The sequence below is a fragment of the Alligator mississippiensis genome, chromosome 11 (genome assembly GCF_030867095.1).
Source record: "Alligator mississippiensis isolate rAllMis1 chromosome 11, rAllMis1, whole genome shotgun sequence".
Taxonomy (NCBI): Eukaryota; Metazoa; Chordata; order Crocodylia; family Alligatoridae; genus Alligator; species Alligator mississippiensis.
The window spans coordinates 55,827,685-55,851,192 of NC_081834.1; the positions used below are offsets into that span (position 1 = coordinate 55,827,685).

General features: G+C 46.2%; 1 protein-coding gene and 1 pseudogene across 1 annotated transcript; both read right to left on the minus strand.

Annotated features, from left to right (window-relative positions):
• Positions 1 to 1,312: 1,312 nt before the first annotated feature.
• LOC109280204 (uncharacterized) lies at positions 1,313 to 13,851 on the minus strand. Its single transcript, XM_059714098.1, has 7 exons — positions 13,577 to 13,851; positions 13,354 to 13,455; positions 5,800 to 5,820; positions 4,928 to 4,948; positions 4,185 to 4,217; positions 3,000 to 3,046; positions 1,313 to 2,460 (listed from the first exon to the last, which is right to left on the minus strand). Exons 1-7 carry the CDS (start codon positions 13,849 to 13,851, stop codon positions 1,868 to 1,870), a joined length of 1,092 nt encoding a protein of 363 aa, XP_059570081.1. The 3' UTR covers positions 1,313 to 1,867.
• A 610-nt stretch (positions 13,852 to 14,461) lies between these two features.
• LOC132244121 (acidic leucine-rich nuclear phosphoprotein 32 family member E-like) lies at positions 14,462 to 22,711 on the minus strand (annotated as a pseudogene).
• Between the last annotated feature and the right edge of the window lie 797 nt (positions 22,712 to 23,508).

Consider the following 23,508-nt stretch of genomic DNA (forward strand, 5'->3'; position numbering starts at 1 on the left):
CTGCCCAACCAGAGGCAGCCTCACCAATTGTGTTCAGCAAGCACAGGCTATATTGCATGCTGACAGCTTAATCACAAACTGCATAAGTGCCTCAAACTGTACATGCCATTTAGGCACATCAATTGAAATAGGTCTTAGCTACCAATATCTACCTGGAAGCTAGGATTGCACTGTAGTTAAACTAATTTGAGACAACTGGATTGAAAAAACACCTTTTTACCCATATATAGACTGGACTTATTTTATGCAAAGAGCACATCTACATGTTCATTAATGTGCCCTAGTTACTGCGCATAAAGTGTAACACTTGATTACCCAAGTACTAATTCAATGAACAGTAACTCACACTACTGCACAGCAGCGCCAGTGCATAGATTTTTAGTGAAGTTTACTGCGCAGTAGCGTATTAGCATGGTTTTTGACTCGCATGCTACTGTGCAGTGTTATTAGGCTACTGTACAGTAAATGTCTCACGTAGACACTCAGGTAGCCAAAAAATAAGGCAGAGTTGCTCTTTATTACAATAAAGTTCTCGTGAAGTGTCAGCGGATACAGACAGGTTTGGGAGGCTATGTAAGGGGATGCAGTGACTGTTGGCCACAGCACGAATGGGCGATAGTGAACAGCCTCTTCAGGTCTTCTGTATTTGACCCATTCAACACAGGTGACTGGGAGGGTTCACTGGCCAAAGAGCCAAATGCAGAGAAAAAGTCTTGACTTCCTGCTCTACTCTCCTACTTCAGCATCTCATTGATGAACTTGGTCCTCTTGTTGCAGAACAGCTTCTGACTTCTGGAGGACGGATTTCACCTCATCTCCCTGCCCTGGAGATGGAAGGCAACCTGTCCATCTTTGGCAGACAGCACTGGTGGCAGTCTTTAATTACTCTTTGGCAAGGAGAAACTCTTCCAAAATTTATGAGAATAACGCTTCAGTCACTACTGCGCATCAACATTTGTCCAGAGAAATTATACTTATGAATGCATTAACATCACAGGTGGAAATGCTGGTGAGTAATGACTCTGGGTTCAGAAGGATTGGCTGCACCCTCAGCTGTGTAGAAACCTTCCTTCGCTCTCTGGGGTGAATAACCATGGTCAGCAGTGCCCAGGAAAGCTCTGTGCGCAGGGCAGCTGTGATGCACGGGGCAGCGCAGGGTGCTGTTGTGCCAAGTGTGGCAGCAGTCAGCTGCTACTGCAGTGGTGGCTGTTTTTGTGCTGTTCCCGCACCCCAAGGCATCCAGGTCTGTTGTCCCAGTCACCCCCTCACTCCCAGTTATATTACTGACAATGATACACTCAAATGCCAAAAAAACAAAACAACCACAGACTTTAATAACAAGCAAGAAATAACACTCTTCTTCATATTCCATCTTTCTTGAATCCTTGTGATTACCCACAGGAGAAAGAAGGTCCACCTGAGCCTAGTAACCTGCTAGGCTAGTGTGCTTAAGTGTAGTTCTTAGACAACCATCTGCAGGAAGTGATCTGATCAGCCTCTAGTCCAACCACCCTGATTTCTGACTGACCAGGATCCATTTACAGTGAGGTCAACAGAGAGCAGACTTTGATCAAAGTGCACAGTACAGCTTGTACTTACATCTCCAAAGCTGTAGCAGGTTGCTTTAACCACTGTCACCACTCTCCACACAACGCAGAAAGAGCTTCCAAGCTCTCCCATCTATTATTTAGAGTGGGACAAAACTGGAGCTATCTTGAACATTGACCCCCAAGCCCCATTTTAGAGAGCCAATGTCAGGGTATCTTTAGTGTAAATTACTGGTATTCTTTACAGAATGTGTCTCAGCCCTTTCTCTGGAGGAGGAGTGAGATCACAGGCTGCCCATTTCTTATTGCAGGACCCCAAGTCAAGCACCACTGCTTGTCATCAAGACACCTTGCTCTGTCTCTGTCTTGGACTTTAGACTCAAAATGTTTTTGTGCCCTCCTCGCCAGGTCAGGGATGCAGTGTGAGCCGAGGTCCTGCACCCAAGCCACGGACAGATCCTCTCCCCAGTGAATGAGGCTTGTGGAAAAGTGAAGATTTTGGTCCCTTTATCAGCATCAAAAAATGTCACCTCCTCCTCTTCGTAGTTCAGATATACCCTGATTTTCCTGGGGACTTCGCTCAGAGTCAGGGGGCTCAGAGAGGAGGTGCAAGCCCTATACTGACCTCCCCACATCTGCACTGCCCAGATCCCCTCCCCAGGGTTAAAAATTCTCTCTCCTTTCCTCTTCATAGACCTTCTGGCGACCCCCACCACCCAATCTCCCTTACCCTCCACCTCCCAGTAATGTCTCCCTGAGGTGAACTCCTCACAGCCCAGCACACAGCGCCACGTGTCAAATCTTTCTGGATTGTCAGGCAGATCCTGCTGTTTGTCTGCCCATCTCACACTTTTCTGATCCTTGGACAGAGTGAGAATGGGATGAGCCGTGTCTGGATCCAAAGTCACATTTTCTGTAGGGAGGGAGAGAGAACCAGAGTATTAAGTACAATGCTGTGGGAGGGCTTGCTTTTCTCAGTGATCCAGCCTGCTGTAGCTGGAAAGTGAAGTCTCTTCCTCCAGGATTCGTTTGGCTTTGAATGGGGACGAGCTCTGAGATCTCAGCAAAGTGCATGGGAGATTCACTGCCCTGTCAGAAACAGCGTAAGGGTCAGCTGAGCCAGGCCTAGGACCCAGAATCAGTGGTGACATGCAGAGGATGCACAGGGTGCACATGCACCCCCTGAGAGCACTGGTGTGCCCCGTGACTGGCCGCGCTCCCTGCTTAGGGGATGGTGGGTAGGGCAGGCAGGAGCACCGGTGCCTCCCCCCTGTGAGTGCCAGCTGGGGAGTGCGAGCACTAGCCACTCACTGGTTGGTAAATATTGCTGCGGGGGTACTCCCTCTGGTTGGTGAGATTGGCCATGGGGGGACCTCCTCCAGTTGCTAACTTGTTGTTGGTGGCACCAGTTCCCCAAGTTCAGAAACCAGCCCTTCTATGCTTGTTTCTCACCAAGGAGGGGATTGGAGATCCTTGTATCCCAAGAGATCCAATGGAGGCTGTGAAGTGGAGAATATGGACACAGGTCACAGCCCCTGCAGTGCCTCCTGCCAGTGATCTATATTTTTTCTTCCATCTGCCTCCTTGCTAGAATTTGATATGACATCTCCTTGCTGTGCTATGATTTCCCTAGGGTGACATGAGGATGAAGTATTCCTCTTTTAAAGAGCAACGCATGTTTCTATTGGTCCTAGGTCTTTTTATGCATACGTCATAAGACAGTCTTTGGAGAAAAAAGTAATAATCTTTTCCCCACACCACAGCCAGAAACTTCTATGCTCTGCACTATATGAATTACAGAGGGACATACCCTTTCTAGTGAATTGTGCAGTAAGCTTAGACTTGTTGGCTTTTTTATTGATTTTTTAATAAACCCTTTATGGTAAGTGCCTCTGCTTTAGGCAGCCTCTCCCAGCAGTGCCAGCCTCTTCCTGGTGGTGGGAGGGGTGAAGCAGGACTGAGGGGGTGGGCTGTGCTGCAGGTGGGAGTGGGGTGGACTCAGCTGCTGTCTCCAGTGCGAGGTGGGCAGCAGTGGTGGTTGGACTGGGAGGGGTGGCTCTGGGAACTCTGGGGTGGCGATAGGCCCCTCAAGGACCCTCTCTAATGCCACCTCAGCTTGCAGAGTGTGTGGCAGGGCACAGAGCTGCTCCGGAGCCCGGCTGAGATCTTGTGGTGGTCATGTTATCGCAGCACAGCTACTGCTGGCGTCTCTGTGTAAACTCAGTTTTAGTTTCTTACCCCTGCAGCCACGGAGCAAAGCATCCACCACTTCAGTTTTGGGCGCCTGTTCCATGTACACCCCCTAAACATCAGTGGGAAAGGGATGGACTGTGGACAAAGAGAGAGGAGCCCTGAGCCCAGGTAGATGGGTATGCAATCAGCTCCATCTTATGGAGGGAAGAGCTCTCAGGAATCCCCACAGGCGCGTACGCCAGCGGAGGAGGAGCTGTGGTACTATCTGGACGCATAGTGGCGTGGCTCTACTTTGGAACCTGCAGCAAACTTCATTCCTATAATGTGCAGCAATATGCAGGTGCTTGGGGAGGTTTCCATGTGCTATCCACTTCCACATGCGGGGAGAAGTGACATTTTCTTAAGGGAGAGGGGATCTGGACAATAAAATATCATCTTTATTACCTTGTGTTACAGGTACAGTACGTTGTCTCCAGCCTGAAATCAACATAATCAAAGATGAGAAAAATACTGTAGGATTCAGGAGTATACGGTGTGATACACTGAAGGAAAAAAATAAGATGTTTCTAGAATGTCTACCCAAAGTTATGGTGGATGAAAGAATCAGAAACATACCTAGATCATACCTAGATCACGTGTTTCTCTCTGTTGTTACACATGTAACAAATTATTTTCCATTATATAATTCCATGATTTAAGTAACCATTAATTTAAAATCACATTTTACCGACAAAAAAACACAAGATTTATGTTACAAATAAAAGGTTAAAAAGGTTTAAACCTGTTACCACTGAAATTGGTGAAAAATCTTCCAATAAATCTCTGGGGAGTTACACATGGTACAGGCACCATGGGCTTGGGGAAACTGATGCACATCTTTACCTTTACATCTGTGAAGGCTCTACTTAATAGTTTCTACTTCAAGCATAAACTTTAATGGCAATTAAAAACATATATGTTTTACTCAAGAAATGACCTTTTCAGGAAAAAAACAAACAGAAAATTTTTGTTTTAGATAAAGGTCGCTGTAAATTTTGAAATTAAATAATTAATTAAAACATTTTTTTTAGTTCATAAAATACTGCGTTCCCAATAAATTGAGTCAATAATTATTCAATTTTTTCTCTATATCTCAATTAAAGTGTTTTGGCAAATAATAAAAGCAAAAAAGGGGAAATGAGACTTACCAATTTCTGCAGTAAGTTTCCCTGAAAAAACAAAACCAAGCAAGCAAATAGTCACCGTGCTCCAGAGACTCGTCCTCATGGTTACCTGATCAAAGGCCTAAATTTGTTACGTATATAATTCATAAATGGTGCAGAGGGATGTATCTGATTTATAGAAAAGCTTAGCAGATACATGTAGCAGGTTTTTGTTTTAGATAAAGATCGTTGTAAATTTTGAAATTAAATAATTAATTAAAGCATTGTTTTTTTAGTTCATGAACTGTGTTCCCTATAAATTAATAGAGTCAATAATTATTCTATTTTTTTCTCTATATCTCAATTAAAGTGTTTTGGCAAATAATTAAGCAGAAACATAGCATCCTAACATTAGAAAAGACCTCAAGGGTCATCTAACTGTCTACCTCTACATCTTCACAACTACATGTTTATCAAGGCTTTGAAAATTTGATTTAATTTTTACAACTAGCTTCTCATACCTCTACAGGAATGGATGTGTAATGATTATCTGTGTAGATTTATAATTTTGGAAGAAAATTTGGTCACAAATATTCATTCTGAGTTAAACTGGCAACTATAGAGATTGCGGTTATAGAAGTAAAAGTGCATCTCTTGGCAGAGATTAAATTCTTAATTCAAAGGTAAAGAGCTGTGTGTGTGTGTGCGCACATGCATGTGTGCACACAAGCATATGTGTGTTGGGGGAGTGGTCCTTTCCCTTTCTTTTTTCTCTTATCTCCTTCTATTATACAAGATTGTCAACATTATAGTTAGTTTTGTTTAATGAGATCCCTTTTCTTTGTCTTATTTTTTCAACAGAATAGTAACTAGGATACAACCCTATACAAAAGGAAAAAAGGGGAAATGAGACTTACCAATTTCTGCAGTAAGTTTCCCTAAAAACACAAAACTAACAATTAAATAGTCACCGTGTTTCAGAGAGTCTACCCTCATGGTTACCAGATCAAAGGCCTAAACTTGTTATCTGTGTAATTCATAAATGGTGCAGAGGGATGCATCTGACTTACAGGAAAGCTCAACAGATACATGTAGTAGGTTTTTACTTTGGGGGGTTATGACTTTCAGCACTGAAATCACAATAATCAACAAGGTGAAGTTGATAAGGAGTTTCCATATTTACTTGCACACCACATGTATTTCCCCCTCCAATCAGCCTTCCAAAATTGGGGTGCATATTTTAAGCTGACAAGCTGAATTTTCTTCACTGGCGTAGCAGAGAGGAACAGGGCACATAGACACTGACTCCTGGCTGCCAAGATGCCTGTCACTTTTCCCTGGGGCTGCAAACAGCAGGAGCCAAGTCTAGTATTAACCCTCTCAAAGCTATTGACTGAACATTGTAGCTTGTGCCTGGGGGAGCAACTGAGCTGGCTTAAGGCAAGTGAGCTGCTGCATTCAGTCTGTAGTATCTTGATAAGACTTGTGTTGTGGAAACAACACTTTATTATTTACAGGAACTTATATAAGGAACTATTGACTACCCTTGCAAGGGACTGGGGCCTAGCCTTGTTGCTGTCCTGCCACACCAGATAGTCCCTGCTTCCTTGACCAGACTTTCTCCTGGCTTGCCACATTTTCAGGACACTCCATATTTCTAGGAGGACTTACTCTCTCTCACAGAGTTGGCCATGACTCTGGAAAAAAATCATTTTTTTTTTTATAGATTCTGCCTTCCACAAGCAAGATGTGTGTTCATATGGGGCTGTAACAATGACATAAATGTGAAGATATTGGTGAGAGAGTCCTGCCCCAGGTGGATTTTTCAGGCTACACAGGTTGGGGCAAATTATCACCAGATGATTACAAAACCATCAAGAAAAGATACAGAGGGGATGAAGAGGAATCGGTAAAACCATGATTAAACCATCAAACTGACATAGAAGTGGCAGTTTGGGATACATAAAGAGATTGCTTCAGTTGAGCAAAGAAAGAGAATTGTGGGATTTTCCTGAACAATGGTTGCCTGACTTGACTAGGCTCTCCATACAGGCTATTTCTCACAATTTATATTAGACAAGTTGGAAATCAGGTTAGAAGGAAGGACAATAGATGGGAGAGAACAGTGCTGAAAGTATCAGGAAACAGAAGTCTACATTTAATTTCTCTTTACACACCTAAAAACTATGACACAGTCATGCAACTGCAGTTTGGGCACATATACACTGGTCCAGATTCTAGTTCACCCCACAGTGATATTATATCACTTGGTGCCTTCAACTGTTGGGAGCAAAATGGAGTGGGGGGAGGCACAGCCGCCTGGGTTATAGCCTAATAGCACGCTGGTAAGGACATTTGCCCCTCGCTTCAAGGTGAATGTCCTACTTCACAGAAAGGTGTTCAAATCACCCACTCACAGGCTGGGTATTATTTGAAGTCTCTCCAGCCCTTTTCTTGGCTATGCAGAGAAAGAGACAACAGCAGCATAACAGTGAGTGGGCAAGCGGGGCTTCAGCCACAGGCACTGCCTAAGGGGAGGGTCAGGGATGGAGGTAGGGGAACACGCCCCTCTTCCCCTGCACTGTGCACCTTTCCTGCAGGTCCAGCTCCGGCAGGGGTGGGGAGAATGGCCAAGACTATGAGAATCGCGGGGACAGAAGAAGACCCAAGCGGAAGCCTGCTCCTCTAGGGAGATGCAGAGTGCAGGAGCAGAGGCTGGTGGTTCATTTCTACTGGAGGAGATTTCACTTTGTGTTTTTTTTGATGCTGAAAATCAGTGGGGAATTACCCCAGCAGCAGTGAACCACCAGCTGCTGCTTCTGCACCACGTGCCACTTATGCCCAAGGTGTAATACTGACCAGTTATGCCTCTGGGTCATAAGTGGAGCCAGGAGGAAGAGAATAACCCAGATGGTGGTAACACAGAGAAATGGCCATGGCTTTGGAAGGGAGGCGGCCTTGGGCTCCAGCTTGGACTCTTGTTCCCAGTTGGACTGAAACTTCTCTACTCTCCATCTATTTTAGCCAATGAATATTAAATGCAAGGTGCAATGCATTAGCCTGAAGGGATGAAATAAAGAGGCTGCTTAACTCCTAACCTGTGGACTGGTGCTGAGAACACTGTGCTGGGAAATCAGAGGAGTGGAGGTTCAGACCAGCTGAGAAGAGCCTGAAACCTGTTTTTTCCAATTCCTGGGTGGGCACCCTAACCACCAGATGAGAGGTCCCTCTTCCTTCACTGTCTAACTTTTACTAATCATGGATTTTTGCCCAGCTTCAATATCAGGACTTAGCTGGCCTTCAGTACATATCTGCACAAACATGCCATGCAGAATGCAACACAACGGAGCAGGTTCAGTATGTGTGTTCACACTGGTGTGCTCAAAGTTGAATTCCATACTGTGAAAAACTGCTACTCCCTAACTACAGATATGCCATTTAAGCATATAAAGCACAATAGGATTTAGCCTCTGGTTTCTAGGCCTCCCTCATCCTACTGAAGGTGAGCCACTGGGCAACCAAGACCACAAGAATCATGGGGTCAGAAAACAACAGAAGAGGGAGCCTGACTCTCAAGGCTGGGGGCTTGGAAACTCTTCTAAGAAAGGAAAATCAGGTTTGGTCTCTGCTACAAGGCCTTTGGAGTGAAGCCTGTCTAATGAAAAGGCTAATGAACAGTGCTGAAAAGAAAGGACAGAGCTGAAAAACTATCTTTCCTAGAATGTAATGATACGTGAGCAAAGGGAAAGGAAGACATCCTCCCATATTTTGGGCAAGTGCCTTGAAAAAAACAGTATCAATCAACTGATGCCTAATTCATCGAATGGACGTGCTGATCACTGATGGGGGTGTATAAAGAAGCTTGAGACTGTTATCACTGCAAAGGTATAGACACTGTAAGTACAGGCAGCCACAACTTTTCCAGTTCTGGTGAACGGCACTTACAACCTTTAGAAATGGGTACCCTGGTTCGAGGTTTCAACTTAACGATGCTCGATGCAGCTGCGTCCAGCTGGTAAGTTTTTTGTGGTGGAGGGGGTGGGGGCAGATCAATGGCTCAGCTGGAAAGGAGGGATTGGGGCTGGAGTGAGCACTGCCCAGCTGGGACGGGGGTGTGGGACAAAGGTGAGGCTCGTCTGGGGGGCATGGGGGTGGTGGCTCCCATCGCTGTGCGCTGCTGGTCCAGGAGGGCAAGTTGAGGGGGTGTGCCCCCAGATCTGTGTGGGGTGTGCGGGACCGTGGCTGCACTGCACTGCGCTCTGGGTGGGCACAGCAGTGCTGGCAGCGAGGATTATGTCCTACCGCCTCTCACCCAGGCAGGACAGGGTGGGTGCAGGGTGGAGACACAGCACCGCCTCCAGGCGAGCAGAGTGCAGTGGGGGTGCCACCTCCCACATTCCTGCACCCCCTGGATGAGCCGTGTCCTTGCCCTGCCCCCGCCCCCAGCCCTGGCTGGGCAGTGCTTGCCCCAGCCCTTGTCCCCTCCCCCCCCTCCCCGCCCACCCCAATCCCTGCTTCACTGCTGGGGCATTGATCTGCCCCCTCCCCTTCCACCACAACAGATTTACCAGCTGGACGCAGGTGTATCAAGTGTGGTAAAGGAATCAATACCCCATTTGTAACCTTGTTCCTATGGGAAAATTTGTTCCAAGTTGCAATGTTTTGACTTACGACACATTTTCAGGAACCAATTTTTTTTTTGTGTCTTAAGTCTGAGGACTCCCTGTATTAGCAGAAGAGCTCAACTAAGTTACATCCTCAACTTCAGAAACTTGCTCAAGAAACACTGGAAAAAGTTATCTACATAGAAGGAGGAAGGCAGGGCTTTGCTTATTAAAAAAAAAAAAAAATAATCCAGGACAGGAAACAGTTGATGCTAACAACTTAAGAAGGGGGTGTCAGACAGATGGCCTGTAGGCTAGATGCAGCTCATGGAGCTGCTGTATTCAGCTTGCTGAGTTACCTGTGTCTGGGGGATGTGGCCTACTGATGAATCTGGGGTCCTTGGGCCCCTGCCACCACCCCCGGGACACTGCTGCCTCAGCCACTGGTTCTGGGGAGTCAACCTGACAGGAGCCCTGTAGTCTGGATCCAGTCTGGGGCGCAGCATCATTTGACAACTCTTTTAAGATTATTGCTTGACTATGATACGGAAGCTTCTTATCACTGTCATCAAGGAAAAAAGTTGACTGAGCAAGTTGAAATTGATAGTATGTTTCCTTCAGAGCAGAAAGCATGTCAAACACATGCTTTAGGGGAAAAGAAAGCCAAAGACCTTGCTTGTTTGTTGAGTAATTATGTATAAGCATATCATAGCATGTCACACAAACAGATTGATGAAAAAAAACCCAGCCTGAGATACCAGGAAAGGCTCTTTGATGACCATGGATCCTTGTTTTCTATGATAAAAAAAATCCCAAATTTTCTGATTTAAAAAAGTAACCCCAGATCCACATTTTTCCAGGATTAAAATGAAACACCACATTTTATATTTATAGTGGTGTTTCATTTAATCACGGAAAATGTGGAATTTGGGTTACTTTTTTCAGTCAGAAAATTTGGGATTTTTTTTTTTAAATCACAGAAACCCAGGATCCCCGTTGAGGCCTGTATCACCTGTTTTATGTGAATAATCTGAAACTATGAGCATGTCTTCATTGTAGCGACAGGAAGCCCAGTCAAGACATTACCAAAACATGCCCTATCCACTGCATGGGAAAACTTACCAATATTTCCTTCTTGGGGCTGATTAGGGAACAGAAAGGCTACAGGTTTTCCATTAATACTACCCCACCAGAAACTCTGCATTTGATTTGTCTGTTAGAGAACAATCTTGATCTAATTATGATCCATTTCCCTCTCCAATATTTACCTTTTCTCTTAAAGAGATGAACAGTAAGGCCAACGAAAAGAAACAAAAGCCCCAGAATCATACAAAGGGCTAGGATCCAGGGATTCATCCTGGGGAAAAATATATCTGAAAAACAGAACTCCAAAAGGACTGACACTGGGAGATAGTTAACCCATATCTCTTGCTAGCGTATGGTTTTGATTGTTTGACTTTCCTTTTAAGACAGTGGAAGACTCTGCTTCAGACAATCTAGTGGGCTGTAAAGGTTATGCAGTGGGAAGGCAGTCTGAATATGAAGGTTTAGGTGTGACAGGCTCTCACCACATGGGAGAAACAATGGATAAGAGGGGAGAGAAAAATAGTTTTATGGCATACAACTTTCAGCATTTGGTGAAACACTCTCCTTTATCCACATTGAATTGTACACACATGTTCACAGGAAGGGGGGACTGTTTAGAAACCACATTGCATGTATACTGAGGTTCTGTCCCACCTGCAAAACCATGCGATAATTACAACCGCCAAGATAACACCATCTTCAAAAGAAATCTCTTTTTCAGGTGGAGGAAAAAATCCAGAGTAAATCCACAAAGATTTAATAAAAAATTAAGGTTGCCAGTTGCTATTCTGTGCCCTCCAAAATGCTGCCTTTACCTAAGTCCATCTTTTAAGTGTCCAGTGTTCCAGGTCATTTGGTTTCTTAGTGTAATTTTAGATAATCAGACAAACTTTAACTTGTTATTTGTGATACATAAGTTCCTACAGGCTCCTTTGCACTAGACCCAGAACACACATATTAAGAGATAACTACTTCACCAGGAACTATTTACAGCCAAATAGACATGACAAAATGTTGGGAAAAAAGGATCAGGCCCCTTTCCATAACAATGACTGAAAAATCAATCCCTACCATTTCAATTAAAACCCCCTGTCATGTATACAAGCGCTCTAAGAGAACAAGAGGCAGCAGCTCAACAGGGACCAGCTGGGGGTTTCCAGGCCCGATTCCTCTGTGCTCGAGACTTTCCCTGTTTCCCTTCCACGGGGGCTGAGTTGGGGTTCTCCAGAGGTGTCGGGATCATGCGGTAGCTGGGCACAAACTCCCCGACCCTGTGTGACCGCAGTGGCAGCATCAGATCCCAGCCAGAGCGAGTCTGTGCCAGGCTAGGCATGGCAGCAGGTGGCACTTTCCAATCGGGTGCGAGGATTTCTATGAAACGTCTTTGCATGAACCAGGCATCCATTAGGGCTGCACAGACCCTGAGCACTGCACGGTCGGAAATTCTGTGCATGGCGGGTAACGGGATTGATGGCAAGTATTAACAGCCCCTCACAGAGTAGGGAAAAGGGGCCAAAGGGACCACGGTGTAAATCCTCCCTCAGCAGAACTGCAGGGGCCGCATCACTGAACAGACTCCTGTTACCATGCACTGAGCAGCCCCGTAGCGCAGCTCACACGGCTCCACACCCAGGGCTGCTTTCTGCCCCGGGGCAGCGTCCTGGAGCTGAGAAAATCAGCAGGCCTGAGTCCTGCACCTTCCAGCATCACTGCCCCCTCCCACAGCTGAATGGCCCCGGGGATCCCTCTTGCTCTTTCCAGCCTGGGAACGGCCCTGTCCCATACAGGAGATAGACACTGGTCCCAGATGGGTTCAGCCCCGGGAAAGCAGCAGCTCCCTGGATCCGCCCAGGCTGGGCTGGAGATGGGGCTCCCTGCTGCAGAAATGTGGGGGAGTTGGGAGGGATCAGGACTGTGCAGAGCCAGGCAGACAGGACCCAGCGAGCTGCTCTCAGTGTGGGGCTGCCTGGGAACATGGATTCAGGATTCATGGCTGTGGAGCCAAGAGGTCCCCAGACCATGGGAGGGTGGGGGTTCCCTGGACTGGAGCAGCTGCACATCCAGAGGGAGGTCAGAGAGACCATCAGCAGCACCAGGAGACCAACCATCATGTAGCGCATCCACATCTGTCTCAGACTCCTAGAGACACTGGGCAGGACCAGAGCTCCAGAAGTTACATCTGGCCCAGCCCTGGCCTGAGGAAGGTTCAGCCCTGTCCAGCCCAGCCCAGATACATCTCTAATCACCTCCCCTGGGGAACTCTCCCCCAACAGTGATGACCAGTGCAGGAAGCTGGTTTGCAGAGCAGGGTGTTCCCTGTGCAGCTCCCTCCAGCAGGTCAGCTGCTGCCTTTGCCCTTGGGCATCTTGATTTCCAACCCCTGGGGCCATCTGGTCCTGCTCAGTGCCCATCAGTCCTGTGTCCAGCATCAGCCCTTGTTTCTCTTACCCACCCTCCTTCTTAGCCACCAGCTTGCTGCAAATACTCATGTGTGGGCAGAGCTTTGTGAGTGGGTCCCACAGCCTGCCCCTCCCTTACTGGGATGTGGTGAGTAGGAAGTGGTGCAGGTGTTGCCAGTGGGAGAGGGGGTGGGGGGCAGGAAGCAGAAAGGGAGATCATGCAAAGAGCAGAAAGCAGGGCAGCCAGTTGGACAGGGAGCATAAAGCAGAGCAGAAGATAGGGCAGGGCATGGAGGATCAGAGGCAGGCAGGCTCTGCCAAAAACAAAAAAAGATCAGGCAGGGGAAGGGATGGGAGTGGCACTCAAGGAGGCTATACTCACTCTGTAGGAAGGTTGTTCGATGATCGGGAGGGGCTGTAGGGGAGCTCTTTGTTTGCCCCCACTCTTGCCCGTCCGCTGGCACGTCTCACAGGATTTGCAGTAGTCCGTCACGTTCTGGGCAATCCTGGGCCAAGAGAAGTTCACTTGCAGCCGCTGGCGCGTCCGTTCCCTGCCCATGCAACCGGCACAAGCTTAATCATGAACTGAGGAAAGCAACTGTTGCCTGAACTTTCGAGGTACTACAAGCTGGCGAGAGGGCTCCCAGGTCTCAGCCAGGTTCTTCGGTATCCACGACCGATAAAGGAGTCCCTTGTCCCAGACCACCTGTTCCCTCTTTTCTGGGGTGAACTCCGTCTCCGACTCCTGAGCCATCTGCCGGAGTTCCTCCAAGCTGCGGTCCGCCAGGACCTCCTGCGTGAACTCCTCCTGCCCCGCTAAGGAATCAGCAGGGAGTTCAGGTGCTCCTGTAAGTAGTGCACCCCCCACCCTCAGGGGCATCCTCTAACTTCTCCCCAAGAGTCTGTTTCCTCTGCCACTGACTGACCAGACTCCTCCCCGGGACTGTCACTTAACCCGACCTCGAGGTCGCTGGTTTCCTCAATGGCCAGGGGCTGCTTGCAGTCAGAGGGAGTCAGAGTCTCTCCTTCCTCCCCCTCTGCCTCGGTAGCCAATTGGGTGACCAGGCCCTGGGAAGTTTCCACTCCTCCCACCTTAGCCTTTCCGCTCTGTTCACGGGTCACCACATTAACACGGTAGGGCTCTAGCTCTAGGAGGTGGCCCTCCTCCCTGGGCAGGTATTCTAGCTCCATAATATCACGTCCCGCCAGGATGGGGACAGGAGCCCCTTCCAGCACACTCACGTCTATGCACATGCCACAGCCTCTCCACTCGATGTAGGGACGTGTTACAGGTACCTCAAATGGTGGGCACCCCACCCCTTGAATGGTAAGGGTCCTCCCCAGGATTATATCTGCAGGTGACACAAGGCTGGCATTGATTAATGACACACTGGACCCTGTGTCCAGTTCCCCAACAAGGTTCTCCCCGTTGGGGAGAAAATGCCATTTCCCAGTTGGTCTAATAAAAGGTATAATTTTGAAACCAAGAGTTCTAGTTTTTGGTATGTCTTTATGTCTCAGACCAACAGGACTAACAAGTACACCTTTAAACGTAAAAGATTTTTTTTGCCCATTTCATCCAAGGGTTACGTGGTGTTAAACAGATGAGCTGAACAGATGTGCCATAAGCTGACAATAGCAGCGAGCTGAGATTTGCTAATTTACAGATGCCAAAAGAATGGACATGTTTTTTAAAAAAACGAAACAAACAGCTTTCACGCTTTGCAGAACCTGCCTTCTTCCTCCTCATCGCCACCTTCTTTGACGTAATCGTCATCATCATCTTCATCCTTCAAGATACAGAATATTAAGAGATTTTTAAAAAACTACAGTATGCTTAGGTTGTAATTACACGTGCTTTGCAGAAGATTAAAACAGCACTTTGAGGTTTAAAGATCATGCCTAATTTCTGTTTTTATTACTAGACATTTGTACAGACCAGAGTCCCAATTTACTATATTACACTTATCAGGTTAGCAAAGATGTACAAAACCAAGGCTGGAGTCTTTTATTTGGAGTCTTTTTCTGCTGTTACTTCTGACCTACCAATAATGATTATGCCAACTAGCTGTGAAAATGTCTCAAGAAGAGTATTACAAAATTCAGTGGCCCACAACAGCAATAGCTGATAAGAACCCTTTTTGTCGGTAACGGAAGTCAAACAAGAAGGGAGAAAAAAGAGTTTATACATCCAGAGCTGTTTTGTTTCTAAACAAAACAAAAGTTGCTTTATAAATGGGGTAACTGGACAAATTTAGGCCACTTGGCTACATGAAATCCTAGAAATGTTACACACATACACCGAGATCTCCAGTAGTATAAGTGCAATAGCAGGAACTGAGGACAAACTAAACCTTTTTTTTGCATGTAGGTAATATCTTTGCAAATATATTATCTGCCAAATGAAATGCTTTACAACATCTGGTAAAAGTTGAAAGGCATTTAGCAATTCATTCTGGAATTTCATCTTTAACCGACATGTAAATTTAGGATGTGCTTTTGCTGAATTTATTCAAGTTCAGGTTTAGCTGGTGTATAATTATGCTGATTCCAGTCCTCATTTTCCCTTTCCAAAATATACTGAAATTTTTAAGACGGGACTTTCTGAACCACGTGCGCTTAATGTTGGCTACTGCCTACTCCCCATCAACAACAAATGAAAGGAGTCCTTCCTCTGTTACCAAGCTGTGTTGTGGTAACATTAGGAGTACTTTAGTTCCCAATTTCTTTAGCCCATGCTGCAGTTCTTCACCTCCTGGCAGCTGCCATACACAGAAGCCACTAAGTATATTGAGGTTTCTAACAATATTGCCACCCTCACCAATCAAGTGTTCATTCATGTTCTAAAAGAATTACTGCCAAGTTCTTACTCAGATCCTCAAATGAGATTTCGTTTTTAGCTTTGGAAGGTGTTTTTTCTCCTCAAAATCTGACCTGGTGACCTGGTAGATAACAACACTAATTCTTCAAGGCAGCGCAGTAATGAACCTTGAAGCATTTCATTGAGCAAGACAATGCAGAATACCAAAGAGAAGTGGTTCTCCTACTGCAATGCACTTTTTTGATAGTAAAAGGTCTCTCTCTAAAGTAGCCTATGGCTCACATATGGTAGTGGATTTACACGGTTCTGCTTACAGAAGTTTAAATTATTACACATGTATAATCAGACAGCGTCAAGAAAATCCTAAGTCTTACAGTAGAAAACGGAAAGTCCTACCTGGATCTCCTCCTTCATCAGGTATGAAAGGACCAACTTCTTCCTCCTCTTCACCCTCCCCCAAATCTGAACCCGCATCATCTTCATCTTCTTTGTATCCTCCTGGTGGACCAGCTTCATCTTCATCTTCTTCATCCTCCTCATCCCCTTCTGAAAGGCAGGTAATTAATTCCTTACAGCTTCACTTAAACCTCAAAGGCTTGTTTGTAAACTCATCTTAAATAAGCTTCTAAAAACCGAATGAGCTACAGAATCAAATATGAAAATGACGGGTACAAAAAAAGGCAAAAGCTTTTGGTATCAGCAATAAAATGACTGCTTTTATATAGTTATGTCTCAGTAAAAAGATTTGTACTCAGGTTTTCCTACGTGCAACTCTCCTTTAGCTGTGCACAGCACCCATGACTACACTGTTTGCAAGTGCATTCCCCCCGCCCTCATTGCTCAACAGAAGCAGTATTTGATACTGGCCTACACTTCAAAAATGTAGCTGATTTGTGCTCCAGCAGTTGCACAGTCACTCTAGTTCCAATTTTATATTTAGATACCAACTGAATGGCATAACTCACGACTGCATGTTTAGAGATGTTACCTTCATCATCCTCGTCTTCTGAGTCAGGGGCCTCGTTATCTTCCTGATCAAACCCATCTAGGTAGGCGATCTGTTGAAGCAGCTCAAAAACGCTTTCCCTGTAATCCTCCAGGTTTGTGACATCACAGTTGAACAAGTCCAGGCTCTTCAGGTTTTTGAGATTTTGCTGAAAATGAATGAAAAATGACTCACTGAGATGAAATAACTATTTGGTACCTCCAAGTACTGGACTGTTGCCTCCTAAATGTCATTGATTTTACTATGTATACCTACCACCTTCTCTTCTCCTTTGCTGTTCCCCATTGTTCAGAGTTCATTTAAGAAGTCTTGGTGCTGACAGTCAAAGTTCCTTCCCCATAAGACCAGAGATAACACCTCTCCCTCTACACTTGCTTTGGAAATAGCTTTGACCCAGGTTACTTCCCATTAAGATGCATGTCTTTGTTTCTGGAAGCCCCAAAAGTACATCCCTCTTCAGAAATATGATCCTATAAATCACCCAGGACTCTCCCATTCTCTGGGGTCAGCACAGCCAACTGTCCCAGCACCAATCCTACCATGCCTGGTGGAGAGACAGCTTTCCATGGCCTGAATGGGGCAGCTATGGATGTGCTGATAGAGGTAATCCTGCTTAGGGAGTAGGAGATCTGGGTTTTGTAGCCCATTATAATCATTAGCTGTTTGAGGTGTTCTTTTAAATACTTCAGTGATACTATGAAATTGCAGTTTTGGGGGCCATGTATAAGAGACACCACTTTCAGAGGGTAGTTTTGGCACTTAAACAAGTATGCAACAAGTATAATTAACTTAAATAGAAACAATTTTATCTCTGTGACAACTCGAACCAGTGAGATGCAAGGCAGACTATCATTACCAAGTTTTTAAAACACTTGTTTAGCCTGTGTTTAGTAATAAGAACAGCAAAATTAATCATAAAGATTAGCACCTTGCTTCCAAAAACTTAATTAAAAATTTGTGAACTGTTTTTACTAGGCCACAAACCACTTGTTAAAAATGGTCTTGTGGATACCTTTCATTTACTAACCAAGCAGTTTCATTTTTTTTTCCCAGCATAAATCGGTTGTTATTAAAGAAATCACGGTGTCTTTTAATGCATTGTAACCACTGAAAACAAATACGGGCAATACAGAACTGTCGCTGACACACCACAAGTTTGAATACATCTCCTCCTGTAAATCCCACGGCTGACACAAAATTGATTACTACAGTGTCTTTACAAGTCTGTCTCTAATGAACCATAGGATGATGCATTTATTGCAATAGGAGTAATCAATACTGGCCTAAGTGGGATACAGAAATTCAAAAAAAAGAAGATTCAAATGTTGCCAGAACCGGCAACAAAAAGCTACCCAAGGCTTGGGAAATAGTGAGAGTTTTACTTTTTGGATACTGTTCAGTTCTGTTGAATGTCACACTTAAGACATCTTGTTTATTATCTTTTTGTGTTTTATTGATTTCCTATTTCAACTGTGTTTGTTGTACTTATCCCTTCTACTTGCAATGACCTTCTATCGTCAGGCACTTACAAACTTTACATTTGCATTCAATTATAAAATTATTATTATTTTTCTTTTATAATGCTAGAAAGATTCTGACTTCTTTAACACATTGCAATCTTCTAAGAATCTGACTTTGTACTTACAAGGGCTTCCACAGTGCTGAGATCTTTGATTTTGTTGCCACTTAGATTTAGATGTGTGAGATTTGGACATCTTCCTGCCAGGACCTCTAGGCCGCCCGAAATGACGCTGTCGCTCAATTCCAGCTACAGCGCACAAAAGTTGGATAATTAGATGGTTGGTTTGATTGCTATCAAAATCAAGAGCCTGTATTTTATTGAAAGAACAAATGCATCACAAGACTATTGACTTCCTGTAGAGCCCGTAAAACCTCAGATTACTTGCATAAAATGAAGTCTGGTAAAAAAATATAGCAACCCATGTTGATCACATGTACATCTCTTTAGAGCCTAACATTTATTTCAGAAGCTCTTCACACCTGCACTTGATAGTGATAATTCATTAACTAGTTTCATACTTGGGTGCCTACAGACACTTAAGCATGTTCTACTGTAAGTCGGCAAGTGATCTCACCGATTCCAACTGTTCAGTTAGCATACTTAGTATGGTGCAAACTTAAAATATTTCCAGGCTTTATTTTTTACACGGGGACGTGAAACATAGCACTGGATCTTTGTACAGGCTTTAAGTCAACAGACTAGGTTGAAACTGGTTCCTTACAGGTAACGAACAATGATTTCAGTGTTCCCAGCACTTTACCTAATGCGACTGCTCCCGACCCCCTCTCTTTACAACAGAATGAGATGGCCATCGTTAACAGTTTTCAAGTGATGCTTTTTCAGTACTTTGGCTCATTAATGTTTGAAACCAGCTTTAATTACATTCAGGGTCTTAAAGACTTAATTCTTAAGTTAGCAATGTTTAGGAAAACATTTCAATGAGATGCAAACGTGACTGTGACTATGGAAATACGCAAGTAGTTTAACTGTTGGTGTGTTTCAAGGTATACAACTTTGGCAGGAGAGAACCGATGGGTTTTTGTCTGAAGATGCGTACCTTTCAGAGCTTACTCAAGGTGGGGAGCTTGGCCAGGGATGTCAGCTCTACGTTGGCCATGCTGAGAAACTCCAGCTCTTTAAAGGAGTCATTCAGACCTTCAATTTCGCCATTGCTGGATCAGCAGTTATCAAGCACTAACTCTGTCACCTTGAAACAAAACAGAACGTCACTTATTACTTTAATAGGGACCCTCAACCAAGCAAGCAATTCGGGTCAGACCAGCAGCCTGACGACAGGCTTTACTTCTCATCTGGGACAACCTGAACTTAAGTTGTCTGAACTCATCGACCATATCAACCTTGAGAGGAAGTAAACAGAGTATGTAGCACCATCACAGAGAACCAGAAGATAAAAACTTAATTTATTTCTGTTAACATGCTGGCTTCAGAAAGCACAACCACCAAGACAGAGTTCACAATCGCAGTCCTTTACAGGGCCGGACAAAAACCCATGGTCCTGGTTCTGATGAAAGCCAGGAACAGATGCATCAGAAGAAGCAAGGAGCCAAAAGCCAACTAGGCAATTACAGAATGACCTACCCATATAGTTTTCTTCCATAGCCACCACTTAATGGTTGCTTCATGTCCAGATGAGGGTTTATATTCCCATTCACTATTTAAAATAAGGGGGTATAGCCTCACTTGCCAGAAAAAAGCACCAAATCCTCTTGCAAACCCTATAGCTTTGACCCTCAAAATATTGAGGCAGGGAGTACCATAGGTTAATAATGCACCAGACTGAAGCATTTGCTTCTTCATTCTAGATGCATTTACTCTGCGTCGCTGAATGTTTTGTAGGGAAAAATCCATTTTCTGCTTGTCCGTCCTCCATGTGGGTTGACCACAGTTGCTATTTTACCAATCTGGCTGCAAACAAAAAAGGATTAAACGCAACACCAGTCTGGGAAGTTCAGCTCTGAAAGATGCATCTGTAGAGATGACTAAAAAAGTCACTTGTTCACTGGCGACTTCTGAGTTATTTTGGTGGACACGAGCTGCTTGTTTGTTTCAAGTTTACAATCTTATTTCATGTTGCTGCAGAAAAAGGTGACCAGAGAGACCAGCTTTGAATTGTTTCGTGGTTTCCAAGTCCCAAAGTTGTTCAGGTTTTGCCCTGAAGAAAAGGGAAAGACTGAAACCATTTTGCAGGGGTGGGGGTCGGGTAACTCCAGCCACAGTTTAAAGGCTTAAAAAAAATAATCCGACACAGTCAACTTGTTAAAAAATTTACTGTTTATCTGAGTAGTTTTTATGCAGGGAATCTTTGGGCAATCGGTCACCCAGGCTGGGGTGGAGTAAAAGCACTTTGCAATATCAACCTATCTGGACTTTATTCTTGGGGAGAGCAAGACACGCCAGTCGATAGCGTCCTTACTGACCTAAATGCAAAAACATCTGCTGGAGCACCAAATCATTTGTTGGCCGAGTTTAACAGCAGGGAAGCAGAGGCTGCAAGATGATCAGCCTGCTCTCCATGCAGCTGGCACTGCAGTCAATGAAATTACTACAGGAGATCAACTAAAACCACGACCCTCTCCTAAAAAGCAAAGCGTGGCCACAATCTTTCCCTACGCAGCAGGGGAAAAAACCATGCATCAGATACCACCTGCCTACAGCCACCTCGGGGGGTGGAAAAAAAGTATGTTTAACAATAGACGAAGCCTCTTCAGACATCACATCTCAATTCTGTGCATCTCGATTTGTTTTTGTAAGCTCAAGTGCCTTGAGGCTGGCCAGAACCAAAATGGCTCCGGATTAAAAAGTTAAGAGAAATACTTTCAAGATGCCGTTGGCCCCCTTGCGCTGTGTTTCTGGACCTGACGTCAAAGGAAGAGGATTGGGAAAAAAAAGAAAAAGAAAAAAAAAGAATCCCCGCCATAAAGTTTCGCCGTCACTGGCTTGCACAGGACTTCTGTTTTGAAGTCACGCCGGAGCGGCAGGGGATGGCATTTTCTGCGACACGAGCACCACTCCCAGCGCCGAGTTCGCGGAGGGAAGGAGCTACCTGACTGTAGCTGCATGGCTGCAGGGAGAAGAGCCCTCCTGCCTCGTTCATGACCTCCCAACCGCGAACCTGACTGCTCTCGGTGGGTGGAGGGACCGGCCAGGAGCCTATCTCGTCTCCGATGACTGAGCAGGACCCAGCAGCAATCGCCTTATCTGCCTTTAGCCATTCGGAAGGCCGGTTATAAGCCGTGTGGCTGCAAGGGAAGGAGAGGAGGGTGTCATTACCCCCTCGCGTGCTCTCCGGGCAGAGCTGAAAAAACTCGGGGAGGGTGGAGGTGGGAAGGAGAAAGAAGAGAATCATCATCACCATCATCATCATAGCGATAAGTAATAACAGATCCAATCCTGAATAAACAGCCCCAAACGTCAGCTGAGACACAGGCCAATTTTGACGAAAAGAGGGTTTCTGATCCTCTCCGATCGCCGGCTGGAAGAAAGCAAAGTCGGATCTACCCAGATGGTGTGGTCTTTTTTTTTTTTTTTTTTAAAGATGGATTCGGTGCCACTACGACCTGTTCACAACCTCCACCAGCGAGAAGTTAAAAATAAATGAAGACCCGTCCTGCCAGCAACGCCAGCGCGGGAGGGATGGGCGAGCCCCCGGGGGGCAGGCGACTTCGGGCTTCTCCCCACCCCAAAGAAAAGCAGCTGTCCATTTATGCATTTATTTTTAAAAAGGATACTTTAACACCTTCCCCCCCCCCAAAACTCACCCCCAAACACAACTGAGAAACTTATGGTGGGCGCATCGCGGTGGCTGACCCAGACTCGGAGGTCACCGGAGGAAAGAGGGGGAGGCGGAAAAGAAAAGCAAGTTCCTAATTTCCTGAAAATCAGCCGCGTAAGGAGAACAGATGCCCGCAGCAGCGACCGCAGCGAGCCCGTGCCCAGCGGGGGGGCTTCCAGCCCTCCTTCACTTTTCTACAAGCAGCGCAGGGGGCAGAAAAAGCCTTTGGCCCATCTAAAAAAAATCTTATCGTTGCAATAATAATAAGAATAATAATGATAATAATAATACGCGGTCAGGAGGTGAATAATTAGGAGAATGCACCATAAGGCACAAATGCGTAGTGAGGAGCACGCCGAGGAGGGGTGTTTTGGGGCCCGGGGCTCCTCCATGCCGGGTCGGGGCACGCGCAGCGCCGGACACCGCCGCGACATGGCGGCCCCGTGCTCACCCTCTGGGGCGCGCGGTTCCTCAGCTCCAGCACCACGCGCTTCATCACCTCCATGGCCGAGCCCGCGCGGGGAGGGAGAGCTGGGCCGCCGCCGGCCGGAGCTCCGCGCTGCTCACCGGCCGGGCGCGCACTGAGCCTCCATGCCATGGCGTGCCGCGCCCCCTCGCCCAGGACACGCCCCCCGCGGCCGGCGGGGCGGGGCGGGGCGGGGCCAAAGAAGGGGCGAGCGCTTCCTCTCGCTGCGCCGCTTCCCATTGGAGGAGCGGCGCGGCGCGCGGCGGCGGCCGATTGGCTCCGCCGGACGCCCGTCGAGGCTCCGAGCTCTTAAATGCGACCGTTGGCGGCGGTTGGGCGCCATTACGTGTCAGGCGGTTCGGTGCTTTGTTCCGAGGGGTTAGGTCTGGGTGTCTAGAAGCAGATTAATGAAGTGTTACGGGCACTAAAAACATAAAAAAAAAGGGAGCTGCCTAGATGTTATGTGCGAAGGCAGAGATTAGCAGCATGACGGGCTAAAGATACCACGTGTCTTTAGTTAAAACTGCAGCAAGGAGCTGGCAGATACTTGTTTAAGGGGCTTGAAAGAGGAGGGGTGGTGTTGGGACCTGCTGGCTTTCGGCCCTGATTCCCAAGCGAAGGCTTGCTGCTTCGATTAGGGCGCATGGCATGCTGGGGTGTCGCTTTCGCGGGTGCTGCGCGTGCCGGGTAGTGTTTAGCCCTGTTCGGCGTGCACGCCTGATTCACCAGAACAGAAATGTGAGGGCTTTCATACAGGAATCAAAAGAGTTCAAAGCGTTGCGGTGTTGGGGGCTTTCTCAGCGCTTTGCGACGGGGCAAAAATGATTTGTGACAAAAAAACCCACTCGGGTGAAATGGGCAGTTCCTGAGGGGCGCTGAAAGGGACGCCTGACGTCTAGAAAAATGGAGAACCGTGGGTTTAGTTCCGT